Consider the following 12,030-nt stretch of genomic DNA (forward strand, 5'->3'; position numbering starts at 1 on the left):
TCTAAATGATAGCTGTGAATTCTCAGTCAGATAATGTTTTGATAAATATAGTACCTTTCAGCATTTTCTGAAATTTCTGAATTAAAAAAAATGTGTCTTTCCCCATACTAGCCTTTGTATACTTGCAGTCCTCACAATATTATTTCCTCCTTGATTGTTGTGCACCTCCAGGACATTTGTGACATATGGCGACCTGAAAGTGAAGCTGTCACATGGCAGAATTTGTTCAGAGGGGATTGCCTTTGCCTTCCTCTGAGGCTGAGCCCCCATCTACACTGCCATTACGTTGTTGCTGTTGCTGCTGCTGCTGCTGCTGCTGCTGCTGCTGTTGTTATTGTTATTGTTGTTATGTTAGCTGATCCCTCATTGAGTATGATGGTCTTCCAAGTTCTTGGAAGAAACCTGTGTGTGAGTTTTTTTTTAATGTATGGGGGTTGGTGCACAGCCGATCATCACACAGTCTTCACAGAGTGAAAGTCCCAACCAGTGACGTGGTTAATATGACAGCGGTGGCTTTTCAATCTGTTGCAGCCTTCTTCTGCCTTCACCACTGTTGTGACATTTACCATGTTATCTTCCACCTGATCGGCCATTGAGATCTTCAAATGGTGCTCTGTCTGGAATCTCCCCTGCCCCCCCCCCACCCGAGAGTGCATGACCGAGCTGGTTACGCCTGCAGGTTCATTGGAACATGCAAGCCCCCTCACCACGACAAAGTAACAATCCATCGAGGGGGCCATTATATGCAGTTAAACTGCGTTATATGAGTCTACACTGACCATATAATGCAGTTCAATCTGTATTATAATGGCAATGTAGATAGAGCCTGAGAAAATGTGACATACCCAAGGTGTCTCAGTGGGTTCCCATGGCCAAGCGGGGATTTGAACCCTTGTCTCCCAGTGTCCTAATCGAACTCTCATACCACAATACCATGCTCATGTATATTTATTTTCTCACAGCATGGTTAGATGTTACCCTGTTTCCCCGAAAATAAGACAGTGTCTTATATTAATTTTTGCTCCCAAAGTTGCACTAGGTCTTATTTTCAGGGGATGTCTTATTTTTCCATGAAGAAGAATTTACATTTATTGTTGAACAAAAAATGAACATTTATTATATACTGTACAGTAGTTGTCATCACAAACCAGCATAACCAGAATCCTATCAAGAATTTCTTGTTACAACCATTATTTCCATGTACAACGATCTATGTACCTTACCGATCCTGCATGCTCTGGTGTTCTGTTCAGCGGGCATGCTTCCAAACAATAACTTTACTAGGTCTTACTTTTGGGGGAGGCCTTATATTTAGCAATTCAGCAAAACATCTACTAGGTCTTACTTTATGGAAATGTCTTATTTTCGGGGAAACAGGGTATGTTTTCATACATACTGTTTCCATACAAGGTGACAGGTGATATAAGTTTGTAATGGGATGTTGAAAAAGCTCACTTCATTGTAAAATAACAGTGTCTGCATACACTTCTGTAATCTGTCTGTTTTAGAAGAAGAAGGAGAAGCAGAGCCCCGGGTCTTCATTAAATTTTTATTGTTTATATTCTGTACTCCTAGCACGGTGTAGGGTTATTTGGTGAGCTGAACTTTTCTAGGCTCAAAAATATTAAAACATGAAAATTCCATTTGCACTTGTCAGAGTAGTGTAACAGAAACCTCCATGGGCATTTAATCATTCAGAATAAAGGATTTCCTTTAATTTTTAAATATGTACTGCATTTTATGTTTTATTTAAATTGTTTTAGCGTTTGCCTAGAAGCCCCTGAAGGATTGAAACTTTTGAAACTTGGGTTAGATTGAAAATAAACAAGACGAATGCAGCATGCGGAGGAAAGGCAGAAGAAATGAAGGGTACCACTGAGAATGAAGCCAGACATAATTATTACACAGCATTACTTGCAGAAATTATCAAGTTGTACAGATCCAATAAGGAAGCTAAAAGCAAGTTGGTCATTGATAATAATATATGCGTTCCTTCAATATTATGAATATTTAAAGAAGTGCAAGAGAAGCTCATAACTAATGTGTAAAACGTGATTTTGTAAAGCTGTTCTCTTCCTAGGAATTTAGAACCACAGGGACAAGGCAGCACTTTCCAGATGTTAATGAGACAGAAAGTGTAGGCATGGTCTGGCAAAACTGAATATAGAAATAGAATAATGGGAGATGATGAAGACCTGGGGGAACAGCAAGGCATGTATTGTAACTTTTTTGGCAATGCTGTACATTTGCCTGTGACCGGCATAGAGGACCAGAGACTTAAATAAAGTATGAGAAACTAATCAACTTGGAAACGACTAAAGAGAAGAGGGGGGGAAAGTCAGGTAGAGGTTGCATCTGAAACAGTGATAGTGATAGCTAATATTCAGATTGCTATTTGTTTTCTCCAACAGGATCTAGTTCACAACCCACTAAAACTGGTTAGTAGCATCAATAGTTCCTCTGCTTCTTAAATCCCCTTAACCACCAGAATATACCTTTCTTTGGTACATCCTTTTTTCCCTTTCATTCAACTTCATAAACACCTTGTGCACTAAGAAATTTTTACTTTAAACTTAGATCAAACAACTTCTTGCTAAAAGAATGATGATTTGTTTCTGTTTTGCATTAAACCTTTGAGCAAATGCAGTGTATTCTTGGTTTCAGTTCTTCCTGAGTTTGTGATTGACTGCTTTCTTTGAGAGTTTTCTTCTGTGTGTGCCTTCTGTCAACTTTACCAGTATATGTTAGTATTACTGATTACTAGCTGATGACAAGATTTATTAAATTGACTTAACTGGTTGACTAAATATGCATAAGTTTTAATATAGAAGAGACACTGGCTTTGAAAAAGTGCATGATTCCTTTGTTTTCAGATGATGCATGTGTGTATTACAGTAGATACCATTTTCAAAGGTGCACTCTCCCTTGTCTGACATGAAAGGTCAGGGTTAGGGTTTGCTTCTTCAAATAGAGTACCTGATGTTTTCAGTTTGTATTGATTGTCCTATTAATTGATGGTGTTTGTTAATCAACTCAACTGATTTCTAAGGAATTGTTGCCACCCTTTCTGCCATCTGATGGGAGAAGGGAAAGGATGCCTTCCATTTGATGAGGGGAGGAGGGAGAGCGCGTGGGGCACCACAAGCTGCTCCGTATGCCTTCCTTTTCGCTTAAAAGGGCCATGTGAAGAGGTCCTAAAACAGCCATTAGGTGACATTCAGAAACCTTTTACTGTTTCCTTTTTTTTTCTTTTTTTTTTGCGACTCCAACATTGAGCTAAGGAACCCCATTTGTGGTCAGGACCCATTATTTAAGAAACAGTGTTAGTGTTCTAGTACAGTGGGTCCTTGATATCTATTGGAGTTTGGTTCCAGGGCAACCTCTCCCCTTCCACATAAATATCAAAATTGTAGATGCTCAAGTCCCCTTATATTTAATGCATAGTAAATTCCATTTTTTTTTATAAAACTGCAAAATCAAAGTTTGCTTTTTTGGGGTGTGTGTGGATATTTTCAAGGCAAGGATTGTTGAACCTGTGGATATGAAATCTGGGGATATAGAAGACCAACTGTAACAAGATTGCGTTGTGTGTTTTCCGGGCTGTATGGCCATGTTCCAGAAGCATGGCCATACAGCCCGGAAAACACACAACAACCCTGTGATTCTGGCCATGTGTGGTGGGTACAGCAGGGGATGAGGCCTAATGTAGCCCCTTAACTTCTGATAATAATAATTATTAATAATAATAATAATAATAATAATCTTTATATCCCGCCACCATCTCCCCGAAGGGACTCAGGGCAGCTCACAAAAGCACTCCAGACAGTACATAAGAAGAAAAAAACAATAATACATAAAATTATAACAGCAACCACAACGGATGCACATAACATCATCTGTATATATAAAAGAGTGATGGAATTCGGGCACCGGACAAAACAACAAAACTACATGCCCTCCAATCTTGAAATTTGACAACACAACCCATCATCCACGCCTCTAGGTTGATACAACAAAAAGAAAAGAAAAATAAAGTCCTAATTAGAGAGAGAGCAATAATTGTTTTTATCCAATTGCTGCCAGTTTAGAGGGCTAATCTTTGCCCACTTGGTCTCCTAGCAACCGACTCAGCCAAAGGACAGCCAGGGTTCAGTTAGGGGACAGGCAGATTTAGGCCTCACTTAAGCTTCTTCCACAGATTATCTAATTTGCACTGGATTATATGGCAGTGTAGACTCAAGGCCCTTCTACACAGCTATATAACCCATTTATAATCTTATATTATCTGCTTTGCACTGGATTATCTTGACTCCACACTACCATATAATCCACTTCAGTGTGCATTTTATACAGCTGTGAAGAAGGGGCCTCATATAATCCAGTTCTAAGCAGATAATATAAGATTATCAATATGCAGTAGAGTCTCACTTATCCAACATAAACAGGCCGGCAGGATAAGTGAATATGTTGAATAATAAGAAGGGATTCAGGAAAATAATAATAATAATAATAATAACAACAACAACTTTATTTTTATACCCCGCCCCATCTCCCCGAAGGGACTTGGGGCGGCTTACATGGGGCCTAGCCCGATAAAACAATCAAATATCAATAACACAGCAATAAAACAATTATGCCAATAAAAACATCAATATCAGTAAAACAATCGTTAAAATCGACATGAAGCATACAATATTAAAACAGGAGACTAATTCATAGAACACAGAGAATGTGCCGAAATGGGGAAGGTAATTTCACAGTTGAAATGGACAATAAAGTGCAAAATAACATTGGCAACACCTCAAGAAAAGCCAATTAAACATCAAATTAGGTAATCGTTATACAAATTAAGCACCAAAACATCATATTATACAACAAATTTGACAGAAAAAGTATTTCCATGCGCAGTAATGCTATGTAGTAATTATAGTAGTCTCACTTATCCAACACTCGCTTATCCAACATTCTGGATTATCCAACACATTTTTGTAGTCAATGTTTTCAATATATCGTGATATTTTGGTTCTAAATTCATAAATAAAGTAATTACTACATAGCATTACTGCGTATTGAACTACTTTTTCTGCCAAAATTGTTGTCTAACATGATGTTTTGGTGCTTCATTTGTAAAATCGTAACCTAATTTGATGTTTAATAGGCTTTTCCTTAATGCCTCCTTATTATCCAACATATTCGCTTATCCAACATTCTGCCGGCCCATTTATGTTGGATAAGTGAGACTCGACTGTACTGTATTTACAAATTTACCACTAAAATATCACAATGAATTTAAAACACCGACTACAAAAACATTGATTACGAAAAGGCAGACTTCGTTGGATAATCCAGAACATTGTATAAGCGAATGTTGGATAAGTGAGATTATACTTTAATATGAAATAATTACTGGGATCGAATAATGCAGAACAATATAATCTCTAAAACAAGGACAGTAAATAAAGACCAACAGTCTGAAAGCAGGAAAATTGGAAATTCCACAAAGGAAACAATCAGGGCCAGCTAACACCTCCCAAGAAAGGATTCTTCCAGAAAGGAAGCTGAGAAGGCAGTGAAGCACTGTATATTACCAAAGTCATTATTATTACTATCATTACTATTATTATTATTATTATTATTATTATTATTATTATTATTATTGTGTATAAAATGAATACAATCTGGCTCCAAGTATTCAAAAACACTAAAATCAGAATATATAAAAATTAATGTGGTATAATAAAACAGAAAAATACAATCTCTAAAATCAGAACACTAAATAAAGAACAACACTCTGAAAACAGGGGAATTCCACACAGGAAACAATCAGGGCCAGCTAACACCTCCCAACAAAAAATTCACTCGGAGGAAACAGCCAGGCTTTAAATCTGCAAGGCCATTACATCCTAATCATTTTTCCTAATTGCAGCATTCATACTTGCCTCCAACAGACAAAAAAAACCAATCAGAAATATTGTATATTCACAACCTTTAGGAAATAATATCCCCTGATGGCGCAGCGTGTTAAAGCACTGAGCTGCTGAACTTCTGGACTGAAAGGCCGCAGGTTTGAATTGGAGAAGTGGAGCGAGCCCCCACTGTTAGTCCCAGCTTCTGCCAACCCAGAAGTTCGAAAACATGCAAATGTAAGTGCATCAATAGGTACTGCTCCGGTGGGAAGGTAACGCTGCTCCATGCAGTCATCCCACATGACCTTGAAGGAGTCTACGGACAACGCCGGCTCTTCGGCTTAGAAATGGAGATGAGCACCAACCCCCAGAGTCAGACATGACTGACTTAATGTCAGGGGAAAACCTTTACCCTTTACCTTAACTACCACCAATTCCTCAATACTTTATTTCCCATATCACCATACTTCGCCACAGCAACGCGTGGCCAGGCACAGCTAGTATAGTAATAAAATTGTTAAAATTGATAAAACGCAGATAAGACTGGCTGCCATCAATTAACGAACTAAAGTGAATAATCAGTCCTCATATACACCCATTTTGGTCTGCTCAGAGTCAAAGGCCCATTTTAAAAGCCATGTTTTAGGCTAGATCAAAAGGTTTGGAGAGTTGGGGCTAGCCTAATATTTCTAGGAAGGGCATTCCAGAGCTGGGAAGCCACCACCGAGAAGGCTCCCTCTCTCGTCCCCACCAACCGTACTTGAGACGGTGGTGAGACTGAGAGAAGGGCCTCCCCGGCGGATCTCAAAGCCCGTGCCGGTTCATGGAAAGAGATGCGGTCTTGAAGATAGGTTGGACCCGAATCGTGTATAGGGCTTTATAGGTGATAGCCTGCACTTTGAATTGGGCCAGGACACTTGTCAGAAGCTAGTGGAGCTGCTTTAATAGGGGCGTGGTATACTTCTTATAGCTAGCCCCAGTTAGTAATAGTTACTCACTTCTGCATTAAACGGGGTATTTTTTCTGTGATAGCAATACTGTTTAGTGAAAATGTGTGAAACTGTCATTTTTTCACAGCCAACTGCATTCAGAGAATGAGACAAACGCCTCCTCTTGATGAGTTGCAGCCTCCACCGTACCAAGATGACAGTGGCTCTCCCCACCTCTCATGTACACCCTCTGAAGTTGGTGACAGCAAATGTGAATTCTCTCAATGTAGTAACAGTCCAAGGTGTTCCTTTAAGTGCCCAAGTGAAGGTAGTACTGGACATGAAATTGAAAGCTTTCACAACAAAGGATATGAAGAAGATGTACCTAGTGACAGTACGGCTGTCCTTAGTCCTGAGGTAAATACTATACCCAAACTGATCAGGATGGATCTGATATTGTGAAGATGGGTTGAACTGTGACCCATTATGTTTTGTGTGACCTGCACCTGAAGTTCACACTGGAAGAAAGTCTGGGCTTCATGCCAGTTGAGGCCAGACCTAACATCCATAATTTTGGCCCCAGAGTCTGCCATTGATTTATGTGCAAGGTCAGCTTATGTACAAATATTTACAGTAGTTTTCATTAATTCTTCCACAAACATGTTTCAATTAGCACATTTTGGATGAAAATATGTGCCTTTTTAATAGCAAGGTAGCAAATATTGTAACACAAAAACCTCAAAAATTTTTTAGAATGCACACTTGTGAAAGATGTTGGACAATGCTAAGGGCATGTTGCTTCTCACATCAATTATCCTTTTATAGGATTTATTGTATAAATGATTCATTCCCACTTAGTCCTCCAACTTCTAATTTCTCCTATTCAACATTGTACTTGTGATTTTTCCCAACTGAAGACTTTAGATATTTGTTTGTTAGGGGTCTTTTATCCTTGCCTCCTCCTCCTCCTCCTCCTCCTCCACCACCACCACCACCACCACCACCCTGTTCTAATTTCCCTTCTTTATAAGATGTAAAAGCATCTTTCTTCATAGGGCTTGCTGTCAGCAGGATGTCCTTCCTTGAGTATTACATTACTTTGTGTGTGGAAGGATGGGGGGAGCAGTACACCACTAGGAATCAATTTCCATATTAATTTTAGTGAACGTGCAAAGTATTGATGCCAAAATTTATCAAGAATATATTTATCTATTTATCAAACTTCTTTCATATTAACATTTTACAAATCAATTACTTCTAATCAGTTACTTCTCTGTGTTAGCTAAAGTATTGCATTCAATTCCTTTGCATTGAAAATGTATCCCCTTTCCTTTCTTTTATAGTTCTAAGCATATATGGTCTTACTACCTTAGAGTGTCTTCCACAACAAGCCAACAGCACTTTGCTCGAATTTAAAAAATAAACTTAAAAGGCAACTACTTTATTTTTCTTTGAATAATGAAGTCAATGGGTTTTTGTTTTTAACTCTGCCCAACAAAAAATCTTGAGTGCTTTAATCTGTGGCAGGCATGGGCAAACGTTGGCTCTCCAGGTGTTTTAGACTTCCACAACTCCCACAATTCCTAATAGTCTACCAGCTGTTAGGAATGGTGGGAGTTGAAGTCCAAAACACCTGGAAGGACTGAAGTTTGCCCATGCCTGATCTAGGGGATCTGGAATACATTCTCAGGGTGGTTCTACACAGACACTATAATGCAATTCAAAGGTGGCTTGAGGGTGGGGTGTCCACAAAACGTACACTTCCAATGTATGCTGTAACATGTTAAAAAACTCACCAGAAAATTCAGAACAAGCCAGATAATGTGCTGCAATTTATAAGAGTATATCCAGCTCAAAATTGGGTGGTTCCTAACGGACATAGATATGCATATTAGCACATCTCAACAGACTGGTTAAGAAAAAACCCTGCATTTTCCAATGGTTGTCTAGCTGTTGATACTGCAGTTTCTGCGTTTGTTTCCAATCTGCAATCAGTGGATGCTGTGTTCACCATCCCAGCCTTAAACCAATTCCTGGGGTGTTTTTGTTTGCATTGCACAGCAAAACCAGATTGTTTATCTACTTCCAAACTGGATTATAGTGTCTGTGTAGAACTGCCCACATTCCCATGTATCCCAAAGTATTAAAAGGTCCCTTGTTCCCCACTGAATTGTGGTACAAAACCAAGAGCATTCTGCAACCAAAAAAGCACATGTTCACATAAGGTGGAACATCATTTTTCATGACTGTTTGCCCTGAAAATATTATGTATCTTAATACAAATGCCCCTGGTGGCGCAGCAGATTAAACTGCTGAACTGTTAAACTTCCTGACTGAAAGGTCAGCAGTTCAAATCTGGGGAGCGGAGTGTGTTCCCGCTGTTAGCCCCAACTTCTGCCAAACTAGCAGTTCGAAAACATGCAAATGTGAGTAGATCAATAGGTACCACTTCGGCAGGAAGGTAGCGGCGCTCCAAGCAGTCATGCCAGCCACATGTCCTTGGATGTGTCTACAGACAACGCCGGCTCTTTGGCTTAGAAATGGAGATGAGCACCAACCCCCAGAGTCGGACACAACTAGACAATGTCAGGGGAAAACCTTTACCTTTACCTTAATACAAATGCAGCAGATTAGTTGAGATCATTTTTATCTGAAAAAACTTTTACATATCAGGCGGCTAAAACATTGGTACATTGTTTTCAGCTTCTTAGGTGTTGTAAAATGTCTACCCTGTAGGCCTAGTTCTTTAGAAAATGACCCTGAGGAACTAACATATCCTGGTCTAGTGAGGGTTTTAAAAATGGAATTGAAATGTCATCTAATTGAAACTCTTGGTAACTAATTATTTTCCAAATGTAACTTTACTAACTCTGAGTTAAGTTATAATCTCCAAAGGGGCATACAGAGATAATCAGACTGCTCTTTTTGCTTTCATTCAGGATATGTCAGCTCGAGGATCATCATCACAGCTCCCTAAATCATATGATCCAGAACCTGAAGCTAAATATGGCACCTTGGATGTGACATTTGACTACGATTCGCAAGAACAGAAACTTCTGATAACAGTGACAGCTGTCACAGACATTCCAAATTATAGCAGGACAAGTGGAAGTTTATGGCAAGTACACCTGGTTCTTCTTCCTATCAAGAAACAGAGAGCAAAAACCAGCATCCAGCGGGGTCCATGCCCTGTCTTCACTGAGACATTTAAATTTAATCATATTGAGTCTGAGATGATTGGGAATTATGCAGTGCGCTTTAGACTGTACAGCATACGCCGTGTAAAAAAAGAGAGGATTCTGGGAGAAAAGACATTTTACTTAACCAAATTAAATCTTCAAGGAAAGATGTCTGTACCAGTGACACTGGAGCCAGCATACAATATTTCCGTGAGTATTAAACCACACAGAAACAGTGGGAAACATTTTCAACATCTATGAAAGAACACTTACTTGATTTGGGAGTAAATATCATTTTGGGCACACTTTCAAAATTGTTACTGTCGGACATTGGCTTGCAAGTACCTTAAGTTTTAGATGCTATACTTAGAGTACCTTTCTTAAATACATGGTATCCGTTGTTAGCTATCAGCTTTCCTTTCTCAATTAAAACTTTGCTTAAAATGCCCACATTTATGTTCAGCTCTGTTAACAACATTTGCTAAGTAAATGTTACCAGCAGTATAGAATGTAGTATTAGTAAATTGTGCACATTTATAGCCAGGGGAGCTTTATAGACACTGCATTTCATCTTGAGCAGCAAAAATTATACCAAAGTCTTCATGTTTTCTCGTGTTTACTTCTGTTTTTCGTTATCCAGGAATGTGGTTTTTCATTCTTCCTCCCTTTTAGTGTTTCCTCTTTTGGGGGTATTCTGTCTTTTGGTTTTACTGGATGCACAATGATCATAGTTTTATATTATAGCAGTACTGTTCTGTGATAGTGACATCCATTAGCTCTCTCTTAGTTGTGAAGAAATAGAAGAGGTTGCATGAAAAGTCACGGCACTGCTGTGATATTCCTTCTCCTGAATATAAAGCATATGAAGAAAGGGGCAGGGAAATACTGTTTTTCTGATCTCCTGAATACAGTTGGTGCTTGTTCAAGATAAGCAAACAATATCCAAACAATACTTTTGAGGGTTATTTTTAAAAACCATATCCAGTTTATAACATTCTCTGTGGTTTTTCTTGGATATTTCTCACCAGACTTTCCTAACCTGGCTCCCTCCAGATGTATTGGAATTCAGTTCTTGTTATGCCCAATCAGCATGGGAATGGTTTGAAAATGCGGTTTTATACCATGGTCCAAAATATGTGTTTTGATCTGGTCTGCAACAGGGATAAAATGAAATTTCATTGGATGTAACCCTCTTGGTGAAATCATAGCTGCGGATGTCTATTCAGAAGTAAAGTGTCTTGGGTTTAATGGAAAGCCCTGCTTTAAAATGCAGAGAATTTACATATCCCAGTCATGATTTCTAGCTTTTCTTTTGTGTGCAAGATGTGAAGGAAAAATTGTTAGGGAGAGAGAGAGGTGGAGGGAAGGCGAAGGAAGGCGACAAATAGGGGCAGAAGGAAAAAGAGAGGGATGTGAAAGGAGGGAGAAGGTAAATTAGCACTCTGAAACAATTGTTCTTTAAAAACTACAGTTCCCCAAATCTTGTAAAACAATTCATATATTATAAATTGAAGGCAGGTAGTAATTAAAAGTGAGTCAAATTATAAGATGAAAATAATGCACAAGAACTAAATTGTTGTGAATGAGCCTTCTGGGGTCAACGATACTACTGATAGCAGCAGGAAGAGGAGAAAGACTTCTCGGGAGCAAGACTCATTTGAGGAGTTACAGAGAAAGAGGCTTAGAGAGATATTTGAGGAATCAACAGATGAGGATTCATTTGAGGGTTTTGAAGGAGAGGATGGGCTTGAAATGGACGTTGAGGATGTGGTACGGGCAGAAGAGGATGGCATGGAATGGACATGCGCTCCAGAGGGTTGTGATGGGGAGACTGGGCTCACTGGTAATGGAGACACTGAGGAAATATGGGGTCCTTCAGGATCAGACCCAAGGTGGTCTAATTGGAGGAGTGGGGATAGTTCCACAGCTGCGGGTAGGTCTGGGCGTCGGCAGGACGGTTCCAGCTTGGATAAGGAATGGGAGCAACCTGTGGGAAGGGCAGTGCCCAGCTCGAGT

At 39.3% G+C, this 12,030-nt stretch overlaps 1 protein-coding gene across 6 annotated transcripts in view; it reads left to right on the forward strand.

Annotated features, from left to right (window-relative positions):
* The window catches only part of syt14 (synaptotagmin 14), a 123,219-nt gene that overhangs the window by 90,816 nt on the left and 20,373 nt on the right, over window positions 1–12,030 (forward strand). For all 6 annotated transcript variants that reach the window (XM_008125800.3, XM_062971685.1, XM_062971680.1 and 3 more), the window contains 2 exons: window positions 6,984–7,252; window positions 9,775–10,224. In XM_008125800.3, the coding sequence (XP_008124007.2) occupies window positions 6,984–7,252; window positions 9,775–10,224 (719 nt within the window). The remainder of the gene's footprint in view (window positions 1–6,983; window positions 7,253–9,774; window positions 10,225–12,030) is intronic.

This window comes from Anolis carolinensis, chromosome 1, assembly GCF_035594765.1.
Source record: "Anolis carolinensis isolate JA03-04 chromosome 1, rAnoCar3.1.pri, whole genome shotgun sequence".
Classification (NCBI taxonomy): Eukaryota; Metazoa; Chordata; class Lepidosauria; order Squamata; family Dactyloidae; genus Anolis; species Anolis carolinensis.